The sequence below is a fragment of the Magnolia sinica genome, chromosome 5 (genome assembly GCF_029962835.1).
Source record: "Magnolia sinica isolate HGM2019 chromosome 5, MsV1, whole genome shotgun sequence".
NCBI lineage: Eukaryota > Viridiplantae > Streptophyta > Magnoliopsida > Magnoliales > Magnoliaceae > Magnolia > Magnolia sinica.
This window is the reverse complement of record NC_080577.1, coordinates 101,867,758-101,884,790: the sequence shown is the minus strand read 5'-3', so window position 1 is coordinate 101,884,790 and position 17,033 is coordinate 101,867,758. Positions and strand designations below refer to the sequence as shown.

The following is a 17,033-nucleotide window of genomic DNA, read 5'->3' as shown; positions in this document are numbered from 1 at the left end:
TCTGCAATAATTAATTCCCCTTGATGCGCACCATCCTTAGCCTGCTTGTCTGCTCCATAGTTCAAAAACCCGTCACTCAAGTCGACTTGATGTCCAGTTGGGTCGGGTCGACTCAAAGACTTGAATGATTGTTAAATGGACTTGACTCTATTATAATATGTAGTTGAAGAATACGAATGGTGTGAATAAATATTTGAAATCATTAACATATATAAATTTATCCACAGAAAGGCACAACTGCGTCTGGAATGTTGGTAACAGGGCTGTGCTTCTAAAGCACTCACAAAGGTTTGATTCTTATTGGTCGCGTATTTTTTTTATATTACTAATGCTCCGTTGACTGGACGGCTGACTCAGTTCGAGCCACACTGAGTCATATCAGGTTGGCCGCGTTTCTGAGCCAACTTGATAAGTCTTATCAAGTTCAATCTGAGTCAAGCTCGACCCGACTCGATGAGTCTTGTCAAGTTCAGATCAAGTCAAGCTCATGACTGAGTTTCTTAGAGTTTTGGCTCAAAATCTCGTTGAGTGGAGTTGACTCGGCCAAGTTTCAAGTCGAGTGAGAGAATTTAGAATTATGGTCTACACTTGAGTTTGCAATTAGTGCACATGGGAGAAATATGCAGAGATTGATGCACATAAATCTGAAGCTTTCTTGACAATTTTTACTATATTTCATGGGCAGCAGCCCTCTTTGATCCACTTGATCATGTTATTCAAGTCCCTCTCTATAATATTTGGATTGAAATTGCATCTAGCAGTGAGCTTGATTCACTAAAGGAGAGCAGCAGCTTTGGCATGGTCTGAGTCTTGGACATGCCAAGGAGTCAAAAGCTCCAGCACTGCATCTCCCTGAGTGTTTCTAAACAGCCCACCGATACCAGCCGGGTTGGGTTTGCCAAAGAGTTCCCATCAAAATTGAGTTTGAAACTGCCTGTGGAAGGGTTGCGACATCTTAGAGTGCTCTTGTAATGGAAGTAGGAGAGCAGTATACCCTCTCATGAGTTTATCTTGCTTTTCCTGTTCCACGATATGGCTGAAGATTTTCTTAGTAATTACCCCCTCTGATATTCATTACCTTTAAATATCCTTTTATTTCTTTCTAGCCAAAGGCGCCATAAGAAAGCTTTGATTGCAAGTTTCCACAACAATCTCCCTATGAGGCCCTAAGCATTAGACTACTAGCCCTCACAACGATCACCTATTTTGTTGTTATTTCTATTGCTTATGTTATCACCACAACACTATCATCACAAGGTGTAAAGACTCAAAACTTGATTTGGAGTATGTTACTGCTATTCCTTTAATTTCATCCACTACCATCAATTACCACCAGGTTCAAAGACTCAAAACTAGATTTACTCATCTGAGGGCTTGACTAGAGTCCACGTTGACCCAAACTTAGTTGATTACTCGATCAATTTTTCTCATGTACTTTAGAAACCTGGTTGCATATGGACTTGAGTTTTGAGTGGGCTGCCACTAATGAGTTTTTAGGAGTAGTTGATCAAGTTTTTGAACCTTGCATGATTGTCTTTTATATTTCTAGACCCATGTCTAGATAAGGGTTCATTGTTCAGAATTTTCATGAATTTTGGGATAGAGAGATTGTTTGGTTTATTATTTAATCTCTGTGTTTATGTGGTCGTGCAATTATTTGAGTACCATCCCATTACCACATGTTGGGGATGAATTCGTTGGTGGGACTACCTTTTAAAATATTTTGAATAAAATGAATTATCCCGTAAAAGTTCTCAAAAGATGCTCTTATGAGTTCATTGCTCCAAACATTAGGCGGGATTTCCTCCTCGATGCCTAAACTTCTCATAGAAAAGGGGGGACAAGAAAATAGAAGGAAATAATGTGTTAATTAACAGAATTCATGGTCATTTGGATTGAGATTAACCAAAAATTTCCCTGGCTTTGGACTTACTATAAAGCCAAGTTCCTCCACCTGATTTATGCCATTTTTTTGGAAGGTGAGGATTTTTACATTTTATTTTTGGAAGGTATTATTATTATTATTATTATTATTTTTGTGGAAGGCAAGGATTTTTTTGTAGAAGCCAAATTTTGCTATTATGGGCCTGTTTGGTTTGATGTAAATACATGTAATTTCTCTCAAATCAGCATTAAATGCATATACATCTAACGACATCACATGCGTTTGAAAGTGAAGAGGAGTTGCCCTAGATCAGATTTGATGATAATGCGAAGCCAAAGCTTGGTGGGCCCCACCATTTTATGTGTTATATCCATTCCATCCATTCATTAGTACAGATCATTTTAGGGTATGGGCCCAAAAATGAGGCAGATTCAAAGATCAAGTGGACCACACTACATAAAATACTGGAGATTGAACGCCAACCATTTAAATGTTCTTCCCATAGTGTGGTCCGCTTGAGCTTTGGATTTGTCTCATTTTTGGAGGCATACCCGAGAATGATCTGGCCAAATGAATGGACGGTGTGGATAAAACATACACATCATGGTGGGACCGACTTAGTCCATCTTGTTTTCCATACCTAAAAGTGCTGCTGTCAATGTCATACATCATCCCTTCCACCACAGATTCCTGTAGTATGTAATTAATGCTTAAAAAGTGTAAAATACACTGCAATTCCCTAAAATACATCCAACCAAACAGGCCGTTAGGGCTTGTCTGAATTCAAGGTAAACTAAGGGGAGTGTTCAGTTTATTTCGACATGTTTGCACTTGTTTGGGAAGTGGTGGATGCTGCGGCAAACTGTTTGCCTTTGCATTTCCCTCCTCAACATGGGAGTACCCACATTTTCTAAAAAAATCAAATGTAGGGACAAGAGTTTGCCTATAATGTGATGTTTTAAATGGCATTTTTGGAGGGGAAAAAAAGGTTTCCCTTTGTGAGATTGCAATCCCAACAGTTTTAAATGCAAAAGAAAATCATTTTTCTAAAACTTCTCTTTTGTAAAATAAATGGGTGCAATGTTTGCTTCCCCTAGCGGTTGATGTCAGTTTACCTCCTTATGTCACATTTTTGCTTTCCCTTGCATTCCCCTTGTTTACATTCAATCCGGCTAGGCCCTAAATGGGAGTGAAGGTATTTATTTGTTTCAAAATATGGGAAGATTGTTGAAGCTGTCATATCGAAGGATAGATCATTTGAAAGAAAAGCAGGCCTTGGATTTGTAAGGTTCAATTACTAACATGGAGTTGAAAATTTGATTGTTGAGCTCAACGGCAGTAGGTTTGCAATAAGTTTTTGTCTGTCCATTTTGTGAAGTGTGGAATGAACAATAAGGTGAAAAGTACAGAAGCAGAGTTGAATGCATTGGCTGTGAGATATCAAATGGGTAATTGTCCAATTAGGTCAAGGGAGCTTGTATACTAGCCCATCCGCCTTAAGGGTAAAATCAGAACCCCCTGGGTATTGGATGGGTAAAATAAATGTTGATGGCTCCGCCAAGGGGGACCCAAGAGACAGAAATGTGGAATTTTGTGCACTCACTTGGACTGCTCTTTCTTTGCATTTGCTGAATCTATACTTTGTTGAACAAGCCATTTTGTTGAGATCCAAGCTCTTTATACTGGCTTGCAAGTGGTGATGAGGCTACAAATGTCAAACCTGCATATTGAAGGTGACTCCACTAACACGGTTTGTGCCACCCAAATGACTGGTGCAGTCCTTCAGCAATTTTTGGAGCTATTAGCCTTAATCCTTCACTCACTGGTAGATATCTGATGTATATAGGGAGGGTAACATGGCAGCTGACTTGCTTTCCAATGCCCACCCAGCTAGTTGGTCAGAGTGGATTCTTGACCTCGTGTTTTTTGCATCACACTCTTCACCCAACCCTCTTTTGTATGTTCTTGTCCTTCCTGGACTTTGGCCTGTTTTTGGTGGATCATTCACTGGTATGGTGACCCAACAATTTGAAGTAAATGAATGATTCCTGGAGGTGCTCAGCATGGTGCATTATAGATGTGTTTTCCATGGTGCATGGGAGATCATTTTAGTGTCATTTGGCTTTCAGCTGAGAAGTTCAGTGGGAGCTGATACTTGCTAGGTTGAAATCAATTTGTGCCCATCTATATTTTAAAGACTCTAGAGGGGTGATCCTCTCTCCTTTGTTCTTTTATTGATGACCTTAGCTTGTTGCTTAATGGTGACTTTGGAATGAGGCCTGTTGAAGGTTTTACTGTTGGAGATCTTGAGATAATGATATCTGTCTATTTCGATCAGAAATGTGCCGCGGAGATTGGAATATCTATATTTGATAATAACAAAAGAAGTTTGAACAAAGAATACTCATCATCAATTATTTCGTTAATTTGGATTCTTATTATATTCCTTATATTGCCCTTGATTATAAAGCAAAGTCCAATTATGAGATTTTAAAATAATGTAATTGAAAATAGTCTTGCATTAATTTCGACAGCATTTTGGCTTGTGGAGTGTCCGTTGCAATGATAGGAAGGTTATGTGGGTTTGGAACCCTTGCTTTGCGCCAATGCGCAAGCCGAAAGATCAAATTAATACTCCATAAGCATAATAATGCGAGCATCCGTGATGAAACCACATAAAATGCGCAGCGTATTGGCCTTGCCGATCCTCTGTTGCGCGGTCGCGCAGGTTTGTTGTTGCTGACTACGCTTCATCTTCTTCCTACGTCGCGAGCCACTTGATACCTAAAGTCTGCAACTCTTTAACTCCTAAAGCTCTCGAATATTTTTTCAATATCCAAATGAGAAGGGTGGAGAGGTATTTTTAGGCATTCGTTTGTGTGAAACCCCGAATTCGCGCAACAACTTGTTGCGCTGGCACATCATCCTTCTCTATTGTGTGGTCGTGCAAGTGATTTGTGCGAGATGAACCTTGCACGATCGTGCTACTGGTCTCCCGCTCCTGCCCTGCTTCCTTTCTCCCCTGTTTCCATCTTCTTTCTTTAATTGCGCAGTTGTGCAACACACTTTTGTTGCGCGACCACGCAACACTGTCTTTGTGCGAATGCACTATTGATTGATTTATTTATTTATTATTTTTGGTGCTCTAACACTGTCCTCCAATTTGCAATTGACATTGTTATACTTTGTGGCACATCCTTTAAGATGCTTTGAGGCATTTTGCAAGCTTATGGTTAATATTACAATGAGCAATCACTGAAGTTGCGGCTATTGATGGTGATGTTCAAAGAATGCAGTTTGATGAGGTGCAAGAAATAATCTCTTTTAGATTTTTTGGCCTCTTATTACAAATAATGGGTCAATCAACATTAATGTGGGTCTTGTTGAAAAAAATATGCACAAGTTAGTCACTAGAAAAATGTGCTCTCTCTCTTTGGGTCAAGAATTATGTGCATAAAAACTTCTCTATCCAATCCCTTGGTGTATCATCCCTTGCTCTATAAAATTTTGACACAAGTCGGTGGAGATTTACAAAGTGAGCTTTCTTTAAGGAGAGGATGGGTTTCAAATTCCACCTTAAAAGTTGGAAATAATTCCCAAAATTGAGAAGGACAAGATTTATTGATATGGGAATGGGTAAGAAAAAGGGATTGGACCTTATGAGTGAATGGTGATGGAGATTTAAAGGCGACAATTTTCTCGGAAGTCCTTTTGCCACAAAATATTGCGATGGATTTCGATTGTAAGTCAAAGGGCAAGGTCTTGTATTTAGAATACGTAGAAAATTTGGGAATTTGTTCAACAGAGATGGTAGGATTAAAATTGTATGGATGTGTTCCAGGGGGGGATCCAATAACAAAAGTCGTTCATGCTTCTAGTCACCCTAATGCCTCATTTCTTTCTGCAAGGGACATGAATCGCTCCCCAATTTCACTTTCTTGCCATCAATGTTTTCAGTATCAGTATCGATGCATGTATTGCAATAGGATATCGAAAACATATTAGCATCGCATGGGAAATATTACATGTATCGGGGAATGTATATCTCTCTGAGAGAAACATTGGTAAAAAAATGGTGGAGTTTTCCAATGAAACTTCATAAGATGTTAAAAGAGACATGAATTACATGATTAGACACTTATAATTCAAAACATTACAGAAAATAAGGATACATAATAAGTTTCCTTTGCATAAGATCCTAAACTATCTGCTATCTAACAAAAATGATGCAATTATATAAAAAAGAGTTCATATAATTCATAAATTGTACAATATAAGTAGTAATATGCAATAGTATACATCCTAAAACCAAAAGATAAAAAAAGAAGAAGAAAAAAGAAAGAAAAGAAAAGTAAAAGAAGAAGCAAAAAACACTTTTGTGCCCAATACATCCCACCAAGAGAAACACCTAAAAAAACCTTCGGAAAAATGAGTTCTTTTATTATTCTTGTTTTGATTTGATTTTTTTGAATTTTTTTTTTTTTCGGTTTTTTCACCTTCCTCGTGCTACCTCGATATCATTCATACGTATCACACGCATCAACAATATCGGGAACTAGAGCTGTACATGAGCTGAGCTAGCTCGAAAAGCTCGCTCTGGCTTGGCTCGATCTAGCTCGGTTTGACTCAGCTTGAATGATGACTTGAGGCGAGCGAAGCTTCTCATGACTCAACTCGTTTGAAAACGAGCCGAGGTCGAGTAGAGTGGTGCTTGGCTCGGCTCGAGTATAATTTCAAATTGTGTGTGTGTGTGTGTGAGAGAGAGAGAGAGAGAGAGAGAGAGAGAAACCCTAAAGCTACCCATTTGTCCCTTTCTTTCCCCTTCTCCTTTACAAGGCTGCCCTACCTAGCCCGCCCGAGCTCCACTCTCTCTCTCTCTCTCTCTCTCTCTCTCTCTCTCTCTCTCTTCCTTCCTCCCTGCCCGACACGACTGAGAATGGAGGGTCTGCCTGACTCAGTCGCACCCGCCCTACTCTCTCTCTCTCTCTCTCTCTCTCTCCCCCTACTGCACCTGCCCGACACGACCGAGATTGGTTTGCCTGACTCAGCTGCCCCCGCACCCGCCCGACTCTCTCTCTCTCTCTCTCTCTCTCTCTCTCTCTCTCCCATTCTCCATTTCTCAACCTGACACGACTGAGGGTGGCCTGCCTGACTCAGCCGCCCCCGCACCTGCCCGACTCTCTCTCTCTCTCTCTGTCCCATTCTCCATTTCTTAGCCCGACTCGACCGAGTTGTTCAACTCGCTTGTTCGAATGTTTGAAGTTCGTCCTCTTTCTTTCTCAACTCAATAGCAAAGTATACTTCTAATCTTTGATTTTTTCTTTTTTTTTTTTTCTTTTTGATTTATGTAATTATTTGAAAATAGAAAAACACCAAACCTCAAAATTGAGATTTGGGGTTTTGATTTGCAAATTGGAAGGTTTAGGGATTGGGTTGGTGCTGGGTTGGGTCGGTTGGTCGGGTGGGGGCTGGGCTTTGTAATATACTTTACTACTTACCACATACTTACCTTGTCATTTTTCAAAATGAAAAAAAAAAAAATACAAAGCTCCACTCGACATAGCTCGCTCGGCTCGAACAATCAAGCCGAGTTGAGCTAGCGTTTTGAGCTCGAAGGTTGAGCCGAGCCGAGCTCGAGCTAAGGTAGTCATGGGAACGAGTCGAGTCGAGTAGGACAAAGCTCGGCTTGAACAACTTTAACTTTATAAAGGAACCCTAATTTTATAATTCCTTGGTTGATATATATATATATATATATATATAGTCTTTTGTTATCAAGTAATGTAGAACTCTATGTAAATCTAAAAAGACTGGAAATCTATACTATCCTACCACAATATTCACATTTAGTACAACAATGTTTAATTACAACTCACAAGCATAATTGTGTTAAATGATTCCTTGGGAACATCAAAAGTTAGGTTTGTAGCCTAATTGGTATGCTTTATTATAATGGTTTTGCTAACGTCCTCAAACCTTTTAAATGGCACACATGGTGACCTGTTGTCGATCTGAAATGTTCATTCATTCATAGAACTATGAGCAAGCCATGGTGCAAAAATAATGTCAATCTGGTGATCCTGTGCTTCGAATCAATAGCATGAAAATGGATAGTTAAGATTGATTGGAGAAACAAAATAGGTCCAATCTTCATCTTGAAACATCTAGTAGAAAGATCCTACTTTGTATTTCGTATGATTATAAAGTAACACTTTGATTTGATGATTCTAACCATGTGATTTATTGCTTATAAACAATGGATGGTTATAACAAATGGTCCCATTCAAAGTGTTAGGATCATCCGATTGGTGTGATTGTTGCACCATGGCTTGCTCCTAGTTGTTGAATGAATGAATGGTTTAGATCAATGATAGGTCACGCCGTGTGCCATTGAAAAGGTTTGGGGACGTTGCTAATGTCCCCATGAAGGTTTAACAAAACCCTTATTATAAATTCTAGATAATTAATAGGTATTAAATCCAAAACCTGTAAAACTTTGGGAGAGAGTGATTGAGTAAAGACTCATCATGGGATTAAACTCATGGGCCATGCTATGAAACTTTGGGAGATAGTGATTGAGCAAAGACTAAGGCATGAGACGAATATATTTGAAAATAAGTTTGGTTTCATGTTGGGGTCTACCATTGAAGCTATTTTCCTACTTGGACAACTGATGGGAAAATATAGGGAGAGCCCGAAGGATCTCCACATGATCTTTGTTGACTTAGAGAAAGCATATGATAGGGTCCTTAGAGATATAATATGGTGGGTGTTGGGATAGAATGGAGTTTCAAGAGGATATATTTACATGATTAAGGATATGCATGAGGGAGCGGTAACAAATGTGAAGACCACTAGCGGAGAGATAAGTGGGTTCCCAATTATTGTAGGCTTGCCCTAGGGGTCGGCATTAAGCCCGCACCTTTTCACATTGGTTGTGGATGAGTTAATGAGGCATTTGTAGGAAGAGATCCCATGGTGTATGTTGTTTGCAGAGGACAATTTTGGTTGACATGACAAGGAAGGGCATACACGTGGCTAGATTTGTGGAGGGGTGCTTTAAAATATAAAAGATTTAAAATTTGTCATACTAAAAAAGAGTTAAAGAGTGCTTAGTAACAATAGGAGTGGAAACGAGGAATTAGTTAAGATTGCTGACCAAGAAGTTTCCTAGAATGACCACTTTCGATATCTTGGATTGACGATTAAGGAGAGTGGAGAGATTGAGAAGGATGTTGCCCTTAGAATCCAAGCTGGGTGGAAGAAATGGAGATGTGCCTCAAGAATTTTATGCGATTGTTGTCTACCACTGAAAGGGGGACTTTATAGGATAGCTATAAGACTAGTCATAGTTTATGGGACAGATTGTTGGGCAATTAAGGATCATTTTCATAGGATGAGTGTGGTTGAAAATAGGATGTTGAGATGGATGAATGGCAAGATGAGGAAGTATAGAATTAGAAATGGATGCATTTGAAGGAACGTAGGACTAGCGCCGATAGCTAATAAGATGAGGAAACTTATGCCATAACTTTAATCACGAAGCTGAATTAATTGGGATAAGGCCAGTGTTTTAAGTATCGATGATATCAGCTGATATATCACATGATATACCTGAAACACACAAGTAGTGGGATGTATCCGACATGTTTGATCTGGTGAGCATTTTTTATTCTTGATCAAAAAAAATTTCTTCTGTAAATCATGTTAAATCAGTGTTAAATTATTACAAATCCATGATTTTTCATGTTTTGCATGAAAAATCATGGATTTAGGAGCTTCGATTTCGAGATTTGCAGGAGATGGGCCGAGTTGTGGAATTTTTTTTATTTTTATTTTTTCAATTTCTCCCAAATCGGTTGCAATGTGATCCATAGCTCAATTGGCAGTCTGAGTGGAGATACCTTGTTTCAACACTTGAGGTCTTGGTATCGATCCCTAGCAGGGGTGGCTAACATTGAGTGTGTGTACTGACATGGGTGTGTACTAACAAGCTAACCCAAAATAAAATAAAATAATAATAAATAAATAAAAATGTGTCCAAAAATAAAATCAAACGTGTACGTAACCTGATCTTGTGATTCTTCTTTTGCTTTTGAATGTATTGTTTGTGTTTTCACACGTCTTCTTACATTTATAAATTATATGAATAGACTTTGAATATACTTGCATCAATTCAGTTAAATAGCGTAGAGATCAGGACCCCATACAAAGAAAACCTATTATGTGCACTTCTTTTTAAAATTTTTTTTTTTACACACACTCACGCCATAGTGGGATTTCACCACCTATGGATACTCGAACCCTTGACCGGGTGTTGAAACTCCTGAGAGTCTACCACCGGAGCAAGAGTAGTAATGTTTTGATTTCTTGTATTGATGTATTTTTTTAACATTCACTGAAGTTTCATTGAAAAATTCAACCAATTTCCCAATGTTTCCCCATGCGTCCAACAACAATACATTACGCGATACAACCGACATATCCCATGTGATAACCGATACGTATCCATATCCCAAAGGTGCGATATGTAACGCAATACTGATATTTCGAACATTGGATAAGGCGTAGATGATGATGAGAGTTTTTGTGCTTTTTTGCGCATATCTAATAAATTTTGTTCTCTCAAAAAAAATGTTGATGATGAGAGAAAGTAGACTTTAGATGGTTTGTCATGTGCAATTGAGACCAAGAATTGCACCAGTTAGGAGTGAGCAAGTACCAGTTTAAGGCTTGAAAAGGGCAAAGGGGAAGGCCCAAAAGGATGTGGGTGGAGATACTAAGAAAAGACTTGGTGATCTGTCCTAACTCCTAACTGAAGTTATGGCTGGTGATAGAGTGGAATGGCAGAACAAGATTCATGTAGCCAACCACAATTAATTGGGCATGTAGCCAACCACAATTAATTGGGATTAGGCATAGATGACGACGGTGTTAATTTGGATTTCAAATGCTAAGACTTGGGAAGGAGTGGCTGGTTGTACTTTCCTTTGGAAGGATCCAAGTAGGGATGGGGCATACATTGCTGCTTACAGGATAACTAAAATTGATGCTGAATTGAACAACCTTATAATCTTCATTCGCTTTTATCTTGCAATGGAACTAATCCTTCTAATAATGTTGAATAATGTGTGCATCAATACTTGCGTCATTTGATGTTAGTCCATCTCTTCAGGTTGGTGTGGAGAAATACGTGATGTTATATTCTCAGACAATGGAAGTGTGACTGTGGTTTATCGTGTCACCATACGTGGTAGTGATGGAGAGGTACCCTCTTCTACTTCTCAATTTACTCACACAATCAATGCATTTGCTTCTATGTTTCTCTTTATCAGGATCGAAACAACTGATTTGAAACTTTGGCCTTCTAGTTACAAGCATCAAGTATCAAAATCTAATTTGAAATATAGATGAGACACAAAAGTGCAATTTATCAGGTTTCAAGGATTAGACTTTGTTTTGATTTACAGATGATCTCTTTATAGATGTTCTATAGTTTGGTTCCCTTTGGTTGCACATCTAGTGAAACTACCAATAAATGTTTATCAGCCTACATATTGCAGTTGAAGTTTCTATTACAATAAATATTGGAAAGTCTGTTGGATCATAAAATGATGGGTAAATGCAAGAAAAACCTCATTCCGCTCTTCAAACAATAAAGCCAACAATCTGCATTGTGGACCTCTTCTTTTCTCTCCTAACCAGTTACCTTTCCCCTTTTGATGATTAATGAAATTCAATTTGAAACAAGAGAAACATCAAGGGTTGACGAACATATTGCAAACATAAAGATATTCCTTTCTCGCATCATTTTTGGTGAATGAATTGGACATTTTCATTGACCTGTCTACAAACATAGGAAAACGAAATGTTTATACTAGCAATTAAATCATTAATCTCATCAAAGATGAACAAGAGCCTCCATTGTTTGGTGTGCTTAACAATGCCCATGTAATCACATGGGTCACCCTCCATAATTAATTTTCCAAATAATGAATTAGATATTATCTTCAGTCCTTCACAAAGTGATTTAGCTTGGCTCATTGGAATCTCCCTACCTACAGGGGCTGGAAAAGGTCAATCTAATTACCTTGATTATCCATAAACACTGAACTATCAAACTTAATTTTCAATATCCCAAAGGAAGACACCTCCACACACGCACATTATGTATAAAGTTGTTCTTCCTAATTAGCAACTAATTCTCAACCCCAATCTTGAAATTTGTTAAATATTTTGCAATAGAGATTGGTCCTGCATCAGTGTGGTACTAGAACATGTTTTGAAAATCCTTCAAAACTTGAAATTTTTTATTTTGCCCTATATGCTTTCCCTCAGTTCTTCTACCTGTTTCTGGGATTTAGATTTTCTTCTACCTATCAGCATATTTACAGCATTTGCCCCTGGCATTTTCTTTTTTCTATTTGACTATGATAATAACAGTGTGATTCTTAGTCTCTGGTAAGAGATCTACAGCTGGTTGTCTTCTTCTACTTTGAGATGTAGACCACAGGACTTTCTGGATTCTGTATCGCCCTGTGTCAGTTTGGGTATCCTCTGTAAATGTTTCTCCAGAAGGTTTAAGTGCAGTTTATTCTGTGCCTGTTGAATACATGCTGAAAATTTCATTACTGTTTCTCATTGTTTTTAATGGATAATCACAACTTTGTTAGATACTATTGAAGTGAACAGCAGTCATACAACAAAGGCTACTGAAATATTGCCATCACAGTAAAAACAGAAATAAAACAACCCCCACCTTACCCCAATACAGAGGAATCAGCAAAAAAAAGAAGAAAAAAGGAACTCCCTAACAATTAACAAAACCCATATCACCCGTGAATAATATTTTCAGTATGGACGATATCGGTTGATATATCCCTTGATATATCTTGTATCTCACCTATGTGATACGAAAAGCACAGGTAGTGCTGATATATCTCACCTGTTCAATCAGGTGAGCATGTTCATTTTTTGATCCTTTTTTGTTGTTGTAGATCATGGTAAATCAGTGTCAAATGGTTACAAATCCATGAATTTTCATGTTTTGTATGAAAAGTCCTGGATTTGGAGCTTCGATTTCGAGTTTTGCGGGAGATGTGCCGTGTTTTGGAAAATTGGGAAAAATCGAAATTTCCCAACTTCTCTCCAATCAGTTGTGAACTTTGTGTCCAAACAAAAAATTAAATAGGTATGTAACTTGATTTAGTGAGTCTTGGTAATTTAGGGATTTTTTGGAAAATATAATTATTTTTAAAATTAATTTTATTTTTTAATTAAAAATTAATTTAGAATGTTATTTTTTTTTTCAAAATCCCACTTCGATCGGAGGTCAATTGGCCGCCATTTTAGAGTTTATAGGAGTGTTTGATGAAATCATCATCATGAACTCTAATTTTGGGATTTGAGAGGAGCCGATTTGCAGAAAATTTGAAAATTTCCTAAATTTTCTCAAATTGGAGAGGATGAGTACCAATGTTATGTTAGAGAGCATCTTCATTAGCAGCATTTTACTATGACCCGGGCATGGTATTATTGGTTTATGGAGCAACAGTACTATGCCCAGCCTTGTCGAGATGGAGATATTGATTTTGAGCCACTGCACAACTCTATGCTGTTTGAGCTACAACCACATACATTATTCACAGGTATATTTCTAGTTATCTATTTTATTTTTTCCCTTTTGTTTTTGAATGTATTGCTTGTGTTTCCATACATGTCTTACATTTATAAATTATATGAATAGACTTTGAATATACTTGCTCCAATTCATGTTTGATTTTATATTTGGACATAAAGATTGCAAACGATTTGTGAGAAATTGGGAAAATTTGACTCTTTTTTTTTTTTTTTTTAAATTTTTTTGCAACTTGGCTCATCTCCTCCAAATCTCGAAATCAAAGCTCCCGATCCATATTTTTCATGCAAAACATGAAAAACAATGGATTTGTAACAATATGACAATAATTTAACATAATTTATAGAAAATAGGATTGAAAATCGAGAATGCTCATTGGATCGAACATGTGGGATATATCCCACTACTTGTGCAATTTGTATTGCATAGGTGGGATACAAGATATATCATGGGATATATCAGCCAATATCGTTGATACTTAAAACACTAATCACATGGGCCTTATTCAAAGGCCGCCCTAGTGTGGAGGCTTAAGAGATGGGAAACTTGGTTGTCGTTTGGTAGTGACGTGTCGTTTGGATTCAGATGACTGTCGTTGGAGCTCTGGAGCATAGAGATTCTCATTGTGTTGGGATCATGCTTGGGGAAAGCTCTATTGCTTAACGCTACGACAACATCTAGGAAAGATTTAAGCTTGGCCAAGATGTTGGTGAGGAAGAAGGCGATCAACAATCGAGCCTCCATCTTTGTAGTTGTCGAAGATGTTAGACTACAAATTTAGGTCGTCTGAGGAATGAGGGTGAGCGATGCTAGCAAAGCGGTGGAGGACGACCAAGGAAAGAGCATTGGGGAACGGAAGCCATTGATGGAGCACCATTTCGGTGCTTTGGCAGAGCTCAAGAAATGAGAATAGATATGTGTCTGGAGGAGAGGCCGCAAAAGGTGATGGGGTTACATGTGTCTTGATGGGCCGTCTTGTGCAATGAAGGCAATGGAGAGATCAGTAACTAGCAGGACAAGTGGCAACGCTTTTGAAAAAATAGAGGAGGACACATAGAGGGAGAGGTGGCTATTTAATGATTCCGTTGCTTTCGAGCGGAACATATGTCAAGCGATGGTGTTCGAGAGGAATCTTGTGTTAGCAAGAAACTCCTTGCTGGTGACATGTGTCTTTAGGCATTAATACTTAAGGATACAGATGTACGATCCTATAGAACATATCCTGTTGTCTCATACGCCATCAGAGGGCATTAATGAGTCTATCAGTTCATCGGTTGAGACGGAAAGTTGGCTCGACACGTGCCCCCTAATCAATGAAGGTATTGCTGAGGTGGAAAGCATCCCCTCGAAAAGGTTGACATGTGGCGTAACTCTCTTCTTAGGTGGGGCACATGGTTTGGATGGCACATGTGTCCCTTTTGAACTTGGTTGCACACGTGATTTGTGTGACTTATCCCCTCCTACCTATGAACTGACTTCCCCTTATATGTCTATGTTGCAACTTGCAAGGCATTTTCTATCCTTCGCCTCGAGGGAGTTTGTCAGGGGAAGCTTCGAAGGAAAGGGCCGAATTCTCCTACTCTCCGAGTGTGGTGGAATCGAGTCTTAAGGAACATAGGATGCCGATCAGCATGAGTTTCAGAAGTCAAATGCAATAGGAAGATAACTATTCTCTTAAGAACATTCAGAAGCGAATGCGATGGTGCTGATCACGTGGGAAGTTGTTCCCTTGGTAGTGTGTAGAGAATAGAGATGGGATCCTGCCCATAACTGCAAGTTAGGCTTTCACAGATGTTGCCTCTATTACTTGAGAAGCTCTAGTCAAATTTCCTGGGGCTATTATAGAGGGTCTGTTAGGGTTCAGTAACAGTGAGGTCCCGATGACTACTGCTCATGTGGGAAGCCCCAAAGGCCACGTTTCCATGGTTTTTGGAATGCACTGGATCAAGGAGGTCTTGAGGCAGGTGGGTAGGCTTGTGGGGGTCACTTTCGAAGATTGTGACAAAGACCGTTGCTTTCTTTCGACTTATAAAAGAGAGAGGTATGATGAAGACAAAAATGCTCCAGCTAATGAAGTTCCTCAAGGCTCCTAGGGGGATTACAAGGCAGTTCAAATGATCAGTCAGGCCAGTTTTCAGGAAGTAGCTTGAATGGATCGAGGAGGGTATCAAGGGTTAGTTCAGTTAATCATTGAAGATAATTAGTTGGAATGTCCATGGCCAAGGAAGTAGCCAGAAAAGATTCCAGATTGAGAGAATCCAAAGGCGTCTCAAGATCCAAATCTTAGCCCTCCAAGAGGAAATCCAAAACGTAGCGGGGGCAGCTGGAAGGGCCAATTCTCTATATCAGTGTTGCTGACAGTGGTAGGCTCTAATTTTTCTTGGGTTTTCACAATGGTCTATTGTCCAAATCTATCTTCTCAGCATGAAGTTTTCTTCGCAGAATTGGACAATTTTCGGAGAGAGGCTGGAATTGTGGTGTTTAGGGTGCATTTCAATGTGGTTAGATTTTTGTTTGAAAATTTTGGTGGTGGGAATGTTACTAAAAGCACGAGGGACTTCTCCAGGTGGGTAAGCAGAAATGAAATGGTGGATATTCCTGTGGGAAACATTAGGATCACGTGGTCTAATGGTCAAGAGAGAGCAATGCAGTCTAAGCTTGATAGATTTTTGGTGTCTCCTTCATGGATGGAGCACTCCCAGATGGTATCATTGTGGGGCCTTCCAAGACCAGTTTCGAACCACCACCCGATTTTGGTTGATGTGGATGAGGATAATTGGGGGCAAAGGCCATTCTGTTTTGAACTAATGTGGTTGGAGACGTAGAGGTTTTAGTTTTCCTATTGAAGACTGGGGGAATTTTTCAAGGTGGAAGGCTACACGGGTTTTGAATTGTTTCAAATGATGAGACTCTAAACGGGAGGAGGAATTTGATGGTTGACGCATGAAGAAAGGGTGGCTAGGTAGGTGCTCTTATGTGAGTATGGCAAGCAGCTAAGGGAGGACGAGATCAAATGGAAGCAAAGGTCTAGAGCGGCTAGGGAGTGCTCATTTGGAGCTATGGTGCTCCTTTGAAGCTTGCGACTTTTGCTTGGTTGGGGAGCAGGATCCAGGTGCTCATTATTGATAATCTTCAAAGGAGAGCTCTGTGCATTCTCAACATGTGCTCCTTATGTCTAGGCGATGTGGAGTCAATAAACTACAGGTTTATTCATTGCCCTTTCGCTGGGACCATTTGGGTGGATATCTTGGGTGGTTCAAAATCTCATGGGTTATGTCGGGGGCTATTGAGAACCTATTTCTTAGCTGGTAGGGTGGTGGAAGTGGAAGAGATGGAAAGAAGCTTTAGAGGCTTGCTTTGTTGGCCGGTTTGTGGTCTATTTGGGGAGAAGGAAATAATTGTTTTTTCAGGAACAAAAGTGGCTTGGCTTTTTCATTGTTAGTGAGGGATATATCTTATGTTAAAGAGTGGGCTTGTAGTATGAAAATTTGGGCTGATCGTCTTTCTTAA

General features: G+C 39.2%; 1 protein-coding gene across 1 annotated transcript in view; it reads left to right on the top strand.

Moving 5' to 3' along the window:
• Positions 1-17,033, top strand: part of LOC131246461 (DNA repair RAD52-like protein 2, chloroplastic) — a 38,884-nt gene that overhangs the window by 18,703 nt on the left and 3,148 nt on the right. Inside the window, exon 3 of the mRNA XM_058246622.1 lies at positions 11,061-11,152. Within this exon, the coding sequence (XP_058102605.1) occupies positions 11,061-11,152 (92 nt within the window). The remainder of the gene's footprint in view (positions 1-11,060; positions 11,153-17,033) is intronic.